The 14,250-nt window shown below is 33.7% G+C and overlaps 1 protein-coding gene across 1 annotated transcript; it reads right to left on the bottom strand.

Moving 5' to 3' along the window:
• Window positions 1-1,565: 1,565 nt before the first annotated feature.
• Window positions 1,566-8,311, bottom strand: Pp4-19C (protein phosphatase 19C). Its single transcript, XM_018512100.1, has 7 exons — window positions 8,076-8,311; window positions 7,845-7,950; window positions 7,470-7,697; window positions 7,226-7,378; window positions 6,759-7,010; window positions 3,993-4,231; window positions 1,566-1,704 (listed from the first exon to the last, which is right to left on the bottom strand). The coding sequence occupies exons 3-7, from the start codon at window positions 7,617-7,619 to the stop codon at window positions 1,575-1,577; spliced, it is 924 nt and encodes a 307-aa protein (XP_018367602.1). The 5' UTR covers window positions 7,620-7,697; window positions 7,845-7,950; window positions 8,076-8,311; the 3' UTR covers window positions 1,566-1,574.
• Between the last annotated feature and the right edge of the window lie 5,939 nt (window positions 8,312-14,250).

The raw sequence follows: 14,250 nt of genomic DNA, 5'->3' as shown, positions 1-14,250 counted from the left end.
CAATCGCATTTGTCATTTTGTTGGACGACAGATGGCGATTGGCCAATTCCAATGGACTATTACTCCAATGGATTATTAGCTTTAGGGTAATTTAATAGAAAGTTACTACGCGTATCAAGTATTCGATGTAAAGTAAGGACTTATTCCTCATGAGGAGTCGGTTGAACCAAAATTTAAGTACATTTTATGCGGGGTCTACAATAGAAGTCGTAGCAGTCGTAGAGTCTTAAGTCGTAGAAAATTAACCAATCACAGTAGAATATGAAAAGAATAATCGACTATGATTGGTCAATTTTCTACGACTTAAGACCCTACGACTGCTACGACTTCTATTGTAGACCCCGCATAAGACGGTGAAATTAGGCCGGAATCAGATTATGCTTTGAAGATTGAGATTGAAGATTGAAGTTTGATCAATCAAAACAATAGGAGCTAAAATTGCTTTGTCTTCATTGGTCAAATTTCAATCTTCAATGCATAATCTGATTCCGCCGAGTGGCACCCAGTTGGACACGAACCACTCACAGCGCTTGAGACTACAAAGCTCCTAAGCACCGGTCGCTGTGATTGGTGGTGTCCAATCGAGCCGTGATCAATCGGGATCACCCCGATTCCAGCCATAGGGCCGGTTGTTTCACTTTTTGGTAAATTTTATCTGTTGGGTAAGTAGCAAGATTATCCAATCACATGCACGGATTACTAGATTTACCTCACAGGTAAAATTTACCAAAAGATGGAACAATCGGCCCTTAGTGCACGCAACGCGAATAAACCTACTATTGAAATGAAATAATTTAAACTTTATGAAAATTAATAAAAATAAATTGTAAATATATTGAAAAATAAAGGAAAAATGTAGAAAAATTAAGAAAAATATTAATGACGCAGTCCGTCTTAAAAATGTATATTTGTATAAAAAGAAATATTATGTAATTATATATGTATGAAAATACGAGAAAGCTGATATAAAAGAAATTTATATGTACATGTATGTCCAAAAAATAAGTTTAAAATACAATAAATAAATCTTTTTTGCCCGACCGATTAAGTTAATCGCAGTTGGTGAGAGGTCCTAAGATGTGTCAAGCAAAACACCTTACGTCAACTACTATGGGGGATAAAGGGGAATCCATTGAGATTCCAAAAGATTACTTATGAAACTTGTTTCCATTAAGCATAAAAAAGGTTTAATTTGCTTTTATTTAAATATCTTTACACAATATTGAATATTTTCGGAAACGTAAGTTGTGAAAGATAATGATGTCATATCGATTTAAATCTGAGGCATTTTATTTTATTTTACAGTCACACATACTGTCGCAGTTCCATCCAAATTTAAATGGTCCAACGTAATCATAGAAATCATATCATCAAAAATAATAGAAAATTTTCTTTAATTCACTCATTTTTAGTTGCTTTTCACAATGTAAACTGATCCCCCCCCCTCGTGTGTGTGTGTGTGCGCGCGCGCGCGCATGTATGTGTGTGTGTGTGAGAGAGAGAGAAGAAAAGCAAATTCTTCAAATCAATTTTGACTTGATTCTGATGGTTTCTTTTATACTCTACAACAGCGTTTATAAAAAATAATCTGCTTGTGGCTTCTTGCTGGGTATTCCACGGCTTTCCTGTGGTGCCGCTTCAAATATCGTAAAGTCTCTCTGTAGATGCTCGTTTAGTTCCAGTATTGCAGCTACATTGCCGCATCTGCAATTATAAAATGTATAATTAATATAAAAAGATTTAGGTATCCAGATATTTATAATTACATTCATATGGCCGCAGCACAGACTCTTGCATAATGCATAATGCATAGTGCATAAGGGAATCAACCAATCGAAATTCTTCTTTTCCATGGAATGAGAGGAAAGGAAAGCTTCTGATTAGTTGATTCGCTTATGCACTATGCGTTATGCAAAAGTCTGTGCTGCGGCCAATACATTTTTTAACCCGTTCGATACTACGACGACTATGACGTCCAGCGTTGAATTAGTGCTCGCCGTGCACTAATGACAACTATAATTTAACAATTTTTTAAGTGTTATTACTATAAAACACATTTAAGTATGATTTCTTTCCACCAATACTTTACATTACACGATAAAATTTAATTTGCTATGTTCCTCCGATGAAATGACGTTCGCATCATAATTGTCCCGTACAATGCCGTTATTCGCAATTTGACTGTTTATATAGCAGAGATAAAGTGACGAAAAATAATGTCGTATCGAAAAGGTTAATAAACGTAAAAATAATACTGATAGAAGGGTAAAAAGATTTCTTTTATTAAAATTGTAGAAGTGATAAAAAGTGACAAAAAAGTTTACAGAAACAAAATATATAAAGACTGAAGCTTTAAAGACTGAACGGTACAAAAATCGTACTATTGCTATAAAAGGGAGGTTTCCATAAGGATCATATCGTTATAACTAGATTATACATAAATATTTTTTTGGTTTATATGTTATGGCGATATTCAAAGATCGTTTCAATCAATTGCCTTTTTAAAATTAGTTGTAAATAATTGTGTAATATATTTGGTCAGATACAAAAATTGTAGGGTACCAAGTTATCTATCATGTGGTGATACTGGTGACTTGATCTTGAATAATCTTGGGAATATCACATCAAAGTCACCTTGACTTTAAAAAAAAGGGAACTATCATTTTTTATTAAAAATTTTTATAGCTGATGTCTAGACCTTTTCAAAACAGTTATATTAACTGTATCAGTATATATCTATATAGCATACCAATATCAAAATAATTAAGTTCCATTTGGCCAAAAACTACTCGAAAATACATGCCACTAAAGTATAAGTAACGCCGGGCCTTATCCAAAGTACACCACGCAGAGATCGCACAGTTCGATTTGCACTTCTTCATTATACTTTATTAAAGTGAATTTCCTTTGGCATTCACGCTTATGTATATTCCGATCTGTTTAGGGACTCCAAACAGCGATCGATGATTCAGCCGGTCAAGTCAAAATTGGTTGATGATTACTGATGATTACTGGATTACCTGGATTAATCTTCCCTTGGCTGGCTGATCGACCGCTGTTTGGAGTCCTTAAATATCTCGGAATATACACATGCACACGCGTATCCATGAAGCATGATTTCCTTTTTAAAAAACTCAAGGTAATCTTAATGTGACATTCTCAAGATCATTCAAAGTTTTGTTGTAGCCATAATTACAATTAGTATTTAGAATAGAATAGAACATCATTAATTAAAAAGTAGCACGATTGCGTTAAAGTTTCAGAACACCGGCCTAATTCGAATAATTTCAAAAACGTTTAATTCGCGATTTATGACTAAAAGGAGTACGTTCAAGTAGTACAGTGGCGACAATCACATGATTCTTTCCATACGATGTCGCATAATTTCAATTGATTGCCAAATGCGATTGGTCAGCACCGACCGCATTTGACAATGGAACCAGGGCAAGACTCAAATCAGCTGACCAACTCAGTATCTTAGATTAGTATACCTGTATCGTGAACTGAGAATTCAGAAGTCGAGTAATAAGCGTAGATACATTGCGTCAAGTACGTTAAGTTATAATCTAAAAGTGTCACACTATATAGCGAACGAAACAGTACGTTATCTCTCGGCAATGCAACAGCCGAACTGTGCAACATCGTTGACCGCAAGGCGAATAACCGACAAGACATTTTGTAAAGTGTTTGTGAATGTAATTAAAATTTTGTTAACAAACATTAATTCTGTGAATTTCTAACCCTTCGGCCTGAATCTTCATTATTATCCCTATGAGGGGTACAACAGTTTAATATTATTCTTATTGTTTACTAACTAATATTATATGATGAGTAACTTCGTACCCTAAAACTTTTATATGAACAATTTTTTTCCGAAAACGCATCTTTCCGAGATAATGCAGTATTTTGACCTTTTTGTGACACCCTGTATGTAATTTACAATATTTAAAATTTTACTAGAGAGAGAAATTGCAAATAAAAATATTACGTGCCTGTAACAATAATTTGGCGCAGACCAGACGGTCAATACAGTCTCGTTAAAGTGCCACTTGTAGCCTTCCATTACTAGTTGATGAGCTCGACATATCATATCGATATCGTTGGCAGAATTGAACTGAGCTACCACGTCGCTACCAAAGAGATAACCGGCGCCGCGCGGCGACACACCCCAGCCTTGGGTATCCTCAGGATCTGACCATAGTAAATCACACATTGGCCCATCGTGAGGAACCTGCACCATTAAATGAGAAATATGTAACATTTCAACGCTTAAAAAATCAAAGACTTTAAACTTTTAAATGTAATAAAATTCAATTAATATTGAAACTGTGCGGTGTTGAATAGGGCAGTTCTAAGGCAGTTGTTCGTCAAACACAAAAGATTCAAGTTCAATACCAAGACTTATTGTTATCCTGAAATTTTAACATTAAGAATTTTGAATAAAAAATATTAAAAAATAACAATAAATAAAAGAAACATAAAGCCACAACACTGAGACTTTTCTGAAAGTCTTGTATTTAAAATAATTCCGTTAACAATTAACAGAAGAATTAATCATAAACGTTTCGGTCGAAATTAAGCCATTTTTAATGTCATATAAATAAAAATTAGTGTAAATTAAATAAAAATAAAAAGTGTCAAATTGATAAAATAGTCATAAACAAAGTTGATGCAGAAGTCAATAAAATAAACAATCCTCGTACAGGAACATAAAATAAACCTATTGCCAGTAAAATAGTTTATAAATGATGTGTAGCCCTAAATGTTTGTTTAAATTAACAATTTTATGGTAATTTCTTTCACGTTAAAATTCGCGTTTTATATTATTACACAACTGGTGAGCCGATATGAAAGTTCCTTGTTCAGCACAACAGCACTATCAGAGCCACTTAAAAAATATTTTACTGATAAAAAATTAACAATAAATTAACAATAAATTTCAAGATATAAAAATATACTAGGCACAATAAACTAATCACAATAATGTGTCATGGAGGATAGAAACCTTGAACAATAATACCAATAAACAAGCTAAAATAAAATCTAGTTCTCCATAGAGATTGGGCAAACAAGTTCCTCAAATTAATTCTGTAACTTTAGGGACAGTTCAGTATCATTACAATGTTATTATGTAGCTTTTTTATCATGTATAGTGGCTGCGTTCAGTAGTAAAAGTAGCTTTACAATTGTTGTAAGAGTCTGTAATATGATCGGTTCATCCTTAGTTCCTTATCCGGATGTATAAACCAATCACATTAAAGAATATTTAATAGTTGTGCAAAGCTGCTTTTTCAGATACCTACAATGTCGTTAATAGTTACAGAATTTAGATACTGATTCTGATAATTTTTTTCTACAAAAGCGAAACTTATAATTCCTTTTTAAAATAACAATTTTAAAATGGTTCTTTAGTAAAATATCGAAAATTTGGGGTACCTCATCAGGGCCCAAAATCACAAACATCTTCATAAATTGGATAAAACATTAAAACCAAGTGTATATCTTAATAAAATAGTACAAAACACACGATAGCGTGCAAGTGATGAAATAAAAAGATACTTCTTATACAATTTGTTTTTGTGACAATTTGGTAACATTACATCGTTGAATTACAATGTGCATTGCAAGCGAGATTTTTATAAAGAAAAATTTGTAAAAAAGAAAGTTGAAGAGAAAAGAGAAAAATTATTGCAATCTGCAATGAAATCAAGAGCTATATTTTCACCAAACGAAAATAAGTTGAGATTATGTGTTAATCGATATCTTGCCATTTTAGCATTAACCCTTTGTGGTCATCAGGAGTCCATGGGACCCCAAAAAAGGTTTGAGGCTTTACATCTCTAAAAAAAAGTCATATTTTTATGTTAAATAAATACTCTTTTATACATTAACTTCACACTTAAAAAAAATGGTTTCCTTTATTCTTCAGAATAAATACCTTTTTTGAAACACGGACTGTTGCACTATTTTTTTTTCTAAAAGTGTTATATCTGTAGAGTATAGTCATAAATTTTTATCAAAAGTATTAAAAATTAAAAATTTATGATTTCTTTTTAGTAAAAAAGTGCATCTTTCAAGAACTTTTATCTTGCAATTTTTTTTAATATGTTAAAATTAAATTCTTTAAAAACTGCCACTACATTTCCATGTTCTACAATGTTCAGTAATTTTTGTGATTTTAAAGAATAAAAGTTGTAAATATAGCAATCAATTAAGTGTTGGGGCTATTTTGCCCCCTGTGTGACCGATGTAAAATTCTCAGGAAGTATGATCACGAAGGGTTAAATCTTTCCAGAATGGCCGTTGACCTACTATTACTTGTTCGTGACCATTACAATCATAATTTTTTAACTATTATAATCTGGTTTTTTTTTAAAAAGATCTATGGCAATGTTTGTGTGCAGTCAAAGAAATGTTTCCAATCCTTACCTGTCACTAAGTTATACGTTAAAAATTACATTTTCAATATTTTTCTCTCTCATTTTATCGTTAATCTAGCCTAGAATTTTGCACACGTCAAGTACTTCAACTTCATTATATGTACAAAGAAAATAGATATTTCTATAGTAACTCGATTTACTAAAGAACCACCTTAACGAAATCAGTTTGGAGGCTTTGAAATATACACAGTCACAGATCTGTGAGGTGTATACAACCAAACAACATATTAAAACTGCAACATCAATAAGGCAAAATAAATAAATATCAATTCTATTCGATTGTTACAAAAGAATTATGATGAACAGAACGTAACTCACTTCTTGCTTTCTGTCGATAGTTCGAATTTGATCTAATGTTTGGATACTAGGCGATAATCCACCATGAACACAAAAGATCTTGCCATCGATAATAGCAGATAATGATAAATAGTCGAATATCTCTGTGCAATATCGCCATACTGTTATACTGCCGTATTTGCGTAAGCACTCGTCATAAAAACCATAAACTTGTGTTATTTGCCGTGATTCATGATTTCCTCTTATTAAAGTAATTCTGTCAGGATAACGGACCTGTGACAAGACATAAACTATAAAATTATATTATAATAGCATATCTATCAGCTATTTTAGATTTAATTCCTCTTAAATAATTTTTATTCAAATATACAGATAAATTAAAATTCATACATTCATATAAAATAAAAAAGCAACCTGTGTTTTGCTTCTTAATCGCTATTCAGACATTTAACGTTATTAGATTGATATTGTTTTATATTTTGGCATACCTTTAATGCAAGTAAAAGAAGAAACGTTTCAACACTATAAAAACCTCGATCTACAAAATCTCCCATAAAAAGATAATTTGTTTCTGGCACATCTCCACCTACTTTAAATAGTTCCTTCAAATCATAAAACTGTCCATGGATATCTCCACAAACCTAAAGAAAACACACCATGTAGAATTTAACATATTTAGCATTCTGATTCTGACAATCTGATTGCTTTTTTATGAGAAATAGAAATAATTACCGTCACAGGTGAGTCAACACGTTGTACATTGCTCTCCTCAATTAGAATCTCTCGTGCCTTTGCACATAGAGCTTTGACCTCAGCCTCCTTGATAATCTCACATTTCTTAAGCTGCTCGATTTGCCGATCCAAGTCACTGGACTCGGCCATTGTATGGCGTAGAGTTGAATTAATTGAAGTTGTTTATGGAAAATGCAGCTGTTGCTAATTGTTCCCACCTGTAAGAGTCTTTGCAATCTCGGTTAGCGCTTTAGAACTCACAAAAGTAGCATGAATCATGAAATAGCTGTTAAATGAACATAAGATTCAAGTAACAGGAATCAAGAGTGCACATACACGGTGTGAAAGAAATTACATGCCACATATGGTACTTACGGGTGGTGGTTGTTGTTGATGTTGTTGTTGTAGTTGTCGTCGTCGTCACTTGGGGTTTCACTGCCGTGATAGACGCATTGAGCGAGCGAACCACCGCTGAATTTCTCTTAATCAAATTACAGAAGAAAGGTCACAAACGGGAGTTCTGTATTGGGAGGAGTGTCGGAAGTTCGCCGAACTTTCTTTAATGTTGCAAATCAAGCAACAAATCTCTCGTTTCGAGTTACTCACTGGGCCGACACCAAAGGTTACCAAAGGACTGTTTTTTATTCCTGCACTAGACTGCACTAGAACTTGATTTCTTGCTTTTGTCAAATATCAAACATGTCATTTCACTTAAGTTTCCAAAAGTATATACTAGCTCAATCACAAGAAAACAGACCTCAATTGTACTAAATTGTTTAACATAAACATGGAGCTCGATGAGTGAAATGATAGTGAAGTGATGGGTTCGTCTATACAACAAGATGTAAGGGTGAAATCACACGGTGCGAAAATTGACTGCGGAATAGAAAATGCGTCATAGGGCGCGTTCAAGTTCATAGCGTTTTCGGCCCGATCGGGTTTGCACCAACCTGGGTTGGATTAATCTTTCCTATTGGTTGATGTCACACGTTCTACCAATAGGAGAGCGCAAAACGCCATTAATCCAACCCAGGTTGGTGCAAACCCGGTCGGGCCGAAAACGCTATCAGAAAGCAGCTAGTCTGCTCGCCAAGCAAATGAACATAATTGGTTGTTACTTATAGATCCAACCAATCATATTCAATCGCACGGTAAGCATGCCTAGCTGTTTTGCCGTCTTGAACTCGCCCATTGAAATTAGCGCTTTTCGGAATAACGCAGAATAAAGCCGGAATCAGGGGATCGATTATGGGTGCTTTCCAATACTTTTCATTTGACGACACAAGAGGTCTAGATACTAGGGGCTCTATTCTTGAAAAGAAACGTATACGAAAGTCTAGGGAAATGCTATAGTATATGTTACATATACTATAGTATTTTTCTAGATTTTCGTATACGTTTCTTTTCCAGAATAGAGCCCCAGAGATGCGACATTGCGTCGGTTGGGTTAGGTCGTCATCGACATTTTAATTCAGGGCTGCGTTCAGGAATTACACCCAGATAACTCTAAGCTATAGATTACGTTACGTATATTATAGCAAAAATGCACCCTAGAGTTATCTAGGCATAATTCCTGAACGCAGCCCTTGGTACCTATTATGGAAATAATCGGAATGGATTCCGATCGGAATTATTTCGTTTTCCCCAGAAAACACAATAGAAATCTAGGGAATAATTGAATAATTCCGATCGGAATTCATTCCGATTATTTCCATAATAGGTACCCTGTATAAGTACTTAAGGTGCCTTTTCATGCTGACACTCAACACTCGTTTTCAGCTGTTTCAGCGTCAAAATAAATCACAATATCAAGATAGACGCTTGATATTCGCCAATTTCTATCACGTGACATATTTTGACGCCGAAAATGAGCGTCGAACGTCGGCATGAAAAAGCACCTTTATAAGCTGATGACAGCTGATGCATTACATGAGAAAAGTTAAATTGTTAGAAAAAGAAAGAAGTATAGTATGTACTTACACACAATAAGTATATACCGGCCTCTGACCGGTATTCATAGTCAGATCTTATATTTAAGACTGTCTTAAGTACAGTCTTAATATGTCATGAACCAATCAGAGGGCTGCATTAGCGTCTTAAGACATTACTTAAGACGATCTTGAAATAAGAATCGACTATGAATACCGGCCATAGTTGCGTGAGATATTGCTGTGACCATCGACATCTAGAATGGACCGCTGATGGCAATGGTGGGGGTAGAAAGACGATTAGAGTGAGAGGCAGGAATAATAAGATCGTTCTTTCTTTGTTTACTGTTGTTTCCAACTAGCCTGATTGGTTGTTGGATTAACAACAACCAATCAGGCTTCAGTAAATAGAGAAAGAACGATCTTTTTATTCCTGTCTCTCACTCTAATCGTCTTTCTACCCCCACCGTTGCTATCAGCGGTCCATTCTCGATGGCTGTGACAGTATAAAAAGACATGTCGATGTGCGGCGCGCAGCGCGACATCTAGTGATTTCGTCGGAATTCAAGCTTTGCTTTAGGATCCCCTTTATGGTATGTTTCCACTGAGCGCGTCACGCGACGCGAAAGAGAGAAAGAAGTTTATATATGTGCACAACCCTTCTCTTTCTCTCTTTCGAGTCGCGTCGTGACGCGATGGACGACGCGACGCGTGACGCGCTTAGTGGAAACGTACCATAAGACGGTCTTGAATATAAGATCTGACTATGAATACCGGCCTAAGGATCACATAGAACTCAAAGATCCACGACCGTTGCATCAAGAAAGAAGCAGAACTGTGTTTAGCAGAAAGCAGTGTTTGAATTTATATTTTAAACTTTATCTTCTATTTCGCACATTTTAAACTAAAAGAAAAATAAAATAATCTCAATGATGTTAAGAGTAATTATACGATGGGCTCTTTTATTTTTATTAATAATAGTTATTCTACACAGAAAAATTAATTTGTTTTCGAATGAATAAAATAAAAAATATAGTATACGCATCTCACTACCTTTTTCGTGGTAGCCTCACATGAGAGAGAAAGAATATGACAAACGATATAAATATACTACAAAATCTACAGACACAAGAGTTTTGCGCCCTATAGCTCGAGATACTAAATACATAAAGTTTGGTCTTCTTTCTTGCTAATAGTAGCTCACATGCGATAATTTACAATAAAATACAACTTTCATTCAAAGCGCAAATAATATTTCGCTATACGTCTTTAATAAATATTGCTAACAATACGCGTATATTGCTATAAATAATAAGTTTTGTGTGTGCGTGCGTGCGTGCGTGCGTGCGCGCGTATGTGAGTGTGTATGCGTGCGTGCGTGCATATATGTGGCACGAGAGGGACAGGGTGGGGTGCGGGAGAAAATTAATTGTTTGCAAAATGAAGAATAACATAATCCTACTGTTATACGCTGACAGAGATAAACAATTTAAAATGCACAATTTTCTTTTTCGGCCCTCTATAACCCAATTATTATATCACAAAATTTTGTAACGTGCCAATCACATTAATAAAGAATGAGCAATCGACATTGTACGTACATACATCTTTCTTGTTTGATATTACGCGTACAGGAGCCACGGTAATGTCTCACGCCATGTCTTAGCGCCGAGACACTACCGTGTCTCCAGATTCGAAATATTATCATTAGGTATGTATGTACAGGGTGTTTTCTCTAATTTTAGCGTCTGAAATATTTCCGTTGTTTTTAATGTATGAGAAAATACTAAAGGAGAAAGTTGTTCAAAATTTGAAGGGGTACATATCATACATATTATGATCAGCAAAGAATTTTTTCAAGGTCATATTTTTTGAGACTTTATAGGTCAACTCCACTTTTTTTAATGGAATTGTACGATTGTTTTACACAATATGATTTTTCTAATTATTCTACATATAAAAATATTAAGGTAGATAATTGATGGAAAGAAAACACATAGTTAATTATTTAAAAAGTTATTCATTTTGCATACATATTTTTTTAAAGCAACCATGTGTTTTCTTTCCACCAATTGTCTCTTTTCCACCAATCATCTCATTATTCTTTTCATAAAAGTATGAAGGTATGCTTATAAAAAAATTAATAGTTTACGAGTTATTTAACATTTTAGGTCAATATATTCCAGAATAAGGTATAAAACATCTTGTAAAACTATAGGTTTTTTTATATCACTATCTTAATACTTTCATATGCAGAATAATTAAAGGAATCATATTATGTAAACAAAATTCATATAATTCCATTAAAAAAAACGAAGTTAACCTTGAAATCTCCGAAGCGCGCGCGCCTTCACCTGCACAAAAATTATCACTATATAATAGCTCCCTTTACACCGTGTAATTTTGTTTATATAAATTTTTCTCTACACCTTATAGATTAGAAGATATTTCAGGTGGTAATAGTTATTGAGACACACCGCATATACCGGGTGTTCAAAATAAAACGTCACAAACTTTTTCAGAAACACGGCATTATTGAAAAAAATTGTTTAGACAAAAGATCTATTTACTGATCTTATCAATTTGACCTTGGGTGGCGTCGCCAAGGTTAGATCAAGATTACATTAATTTTTTTTAATGGAACATCCTACTTTTGTTTTCAGAATTTAATAACTGATGTCGAGAGATTTCCAAAACGTTTTAAGAAAATATTTTTTCATTAAGTACTTTTTGAGTTATGATGCTTGAAAGTTACAGTATCACTTTTTCCTGTTACCGTTGAAATCGCCCGTACATCCATTTTCAGTTTGGGAACTATGTGACTACAGGATAGAAGCGTACCGATAATCTTTCGAAAAATAATCATATAGTTTTATATAATCACATAGATTTCGACGGTAACAGGAAAAAAACCGGTATGACTCAGGTTTCTCTCTGCCCTGAACAACATTCAAGAGGTTTTAACCGTCGGTCGGGCATCTTGGGTAATGCTAATGTCAGTGGTACTGTAAGCATTATAACTCGAAAAATACTCAATAAAAAATAACTTTATTATAGTGTTTTGGAAAGCTGTCGACATCGGCTATTAGATTCTGGAATCAAATTTAGGGTTTCCATTTTTAAAAATCGACGTTATCTTGATCTGACCTTGGCGACATCACTCAAAGTCAAACTGATAAGATCAGTAAACAAATCTTTTTGAACCCTGCAACTTTTATTTGAACAATTTTTCTCAATAATGCAGTTTCCGAGATAAAAATTTGTAACGCTTTATTTTGAACATCCGGAATATATACAGGGTATTTGGAAGTTCAACCGACCACATTCATGGACAGGTAGAGTGGATTAAACTGAGTCGAAAAGTCCTCTATCATTTTGCAATTTTCGCAATAATTAATAAGATATTAATTACTAAAAATTGCCGAATATTGATCTTCAATAATTTTTTTAAAATATTATTAACTTTACAGAAAAACTGCAAAAGACAAAAATTATTTTTTTATTTTTTCATAAAGTTCTGAGAATTTTTTCAGAATTTCTTAATATCGTATTTTCTCATGTAAAAAATAGTTGCCAATAAGAAAATGCAGTACTAAAAAGTTAATAAAAAATACTAAAAAAATTATGAGAATTATATGAGAAGAAAATAAACAATTTTTATCTGTTCCAGTTTTTCTGTAAAATTGATAGTATTTGAGAAAAAAATTATTAAAAATCAATTTTTCGGCAATTTTTATAGTAATTAATATCTTGTTAACCATTGCGAAAATTGCAAAATGGTAAAGAACTTTTTGATTCAGTTTAGTCCGCTCTATCTACACAAAAGTGATTGGCCAAAACTTACGGGACACTCTGTATGTATGTATGTGTGTGTATATATATATATTATATATATATATATAAACTGATCGATATCTGCCAAACACAATCTATGTGGAAGTGGAGGATTGATAACCGGAGGAATGTTTCTCAATATTGTAATAATTTCTTCTATTTTCCACACGCGCTGCTGTCTTATCTAGTGAAATAGCGCTACTGAAATGAATTAAAATCATTATTACTCGAAATAATTACACTGGGTTATACAGGGTTAAATGGATGTCTGCTCGCTTTACTTAAAAAACGCTAGTCACATTCGTGCAATCTGTAAATAACTATAATAATAATATATAATTTGTTGTCGCGCGTAGAATGCCGTGTATCTATACTTGACAAAAACAATGTACTTAACAATATTCTTATATATATATATATATATATACTTATATATATGTATACCTTATTATTAAATAGATTCGAGAAATCGAGATAGACCGAAATCGAGTTATTTACAAAGATATGAAATCAATGCTATATACAGGAATGACAATTCCTTTCGTGTGATGTATCAATCGATAAATCTGACCAAAAATGACGACACAACAATGTCATATGATGTATCGATCTCTAAATCTGAACAAAAATGAACAGTCGATATCTCTCTTCTTAAAACCCTTAAGTAACAATAACGGAAGATAGACGGATTACTCTATTGATAAGTACAACGATACGTCCGTTTCGTACGTATATTCTTCAATTGCGATTGTAGTCAGTACTAAACTTTATTTCACTTGCACTTAGCGTTTTAGCGTTACGAGAAATGATGCGTTATATATACGGTATTATCCTTTTACAACGATTAAGAAGATCCTAAAGCGAAACTCGAACTCCGACGATGTCACCAGAGGTCGCTGTATTTCAAGCGCATCGACATACCTTTATATACTACCACATTAATATCTCACGCACCTATGATACACGCAGTCGCACGTTCGTGTCAATTTTCGTATAATAAATTCGTCGCGATAAAGCGT

Source organism: Trachymyrmex cornetzi, unplaced genomic scaffold, assembly GCF_001594075.2.
Source record: "Trachymyrmex cornetzi isolate Tcor2-1 unplaced genomic scaffold, Tcor1.1 scaffold392, whole genome shotgun sequence".
In the NCBI taxonomy this organism is placed as follows: domain Eukaryota; kingdom Metazoa; phylum Arthropoda; class Insecta; order Hymenoptera; family Formicidae; genus Trachymyrmex; species Trachymyrmex cornetzi.
Note: the sequence above shows the minus strand (reverse complement) of the source record. Positions and strands in the feature narration are given on the sequence as shown.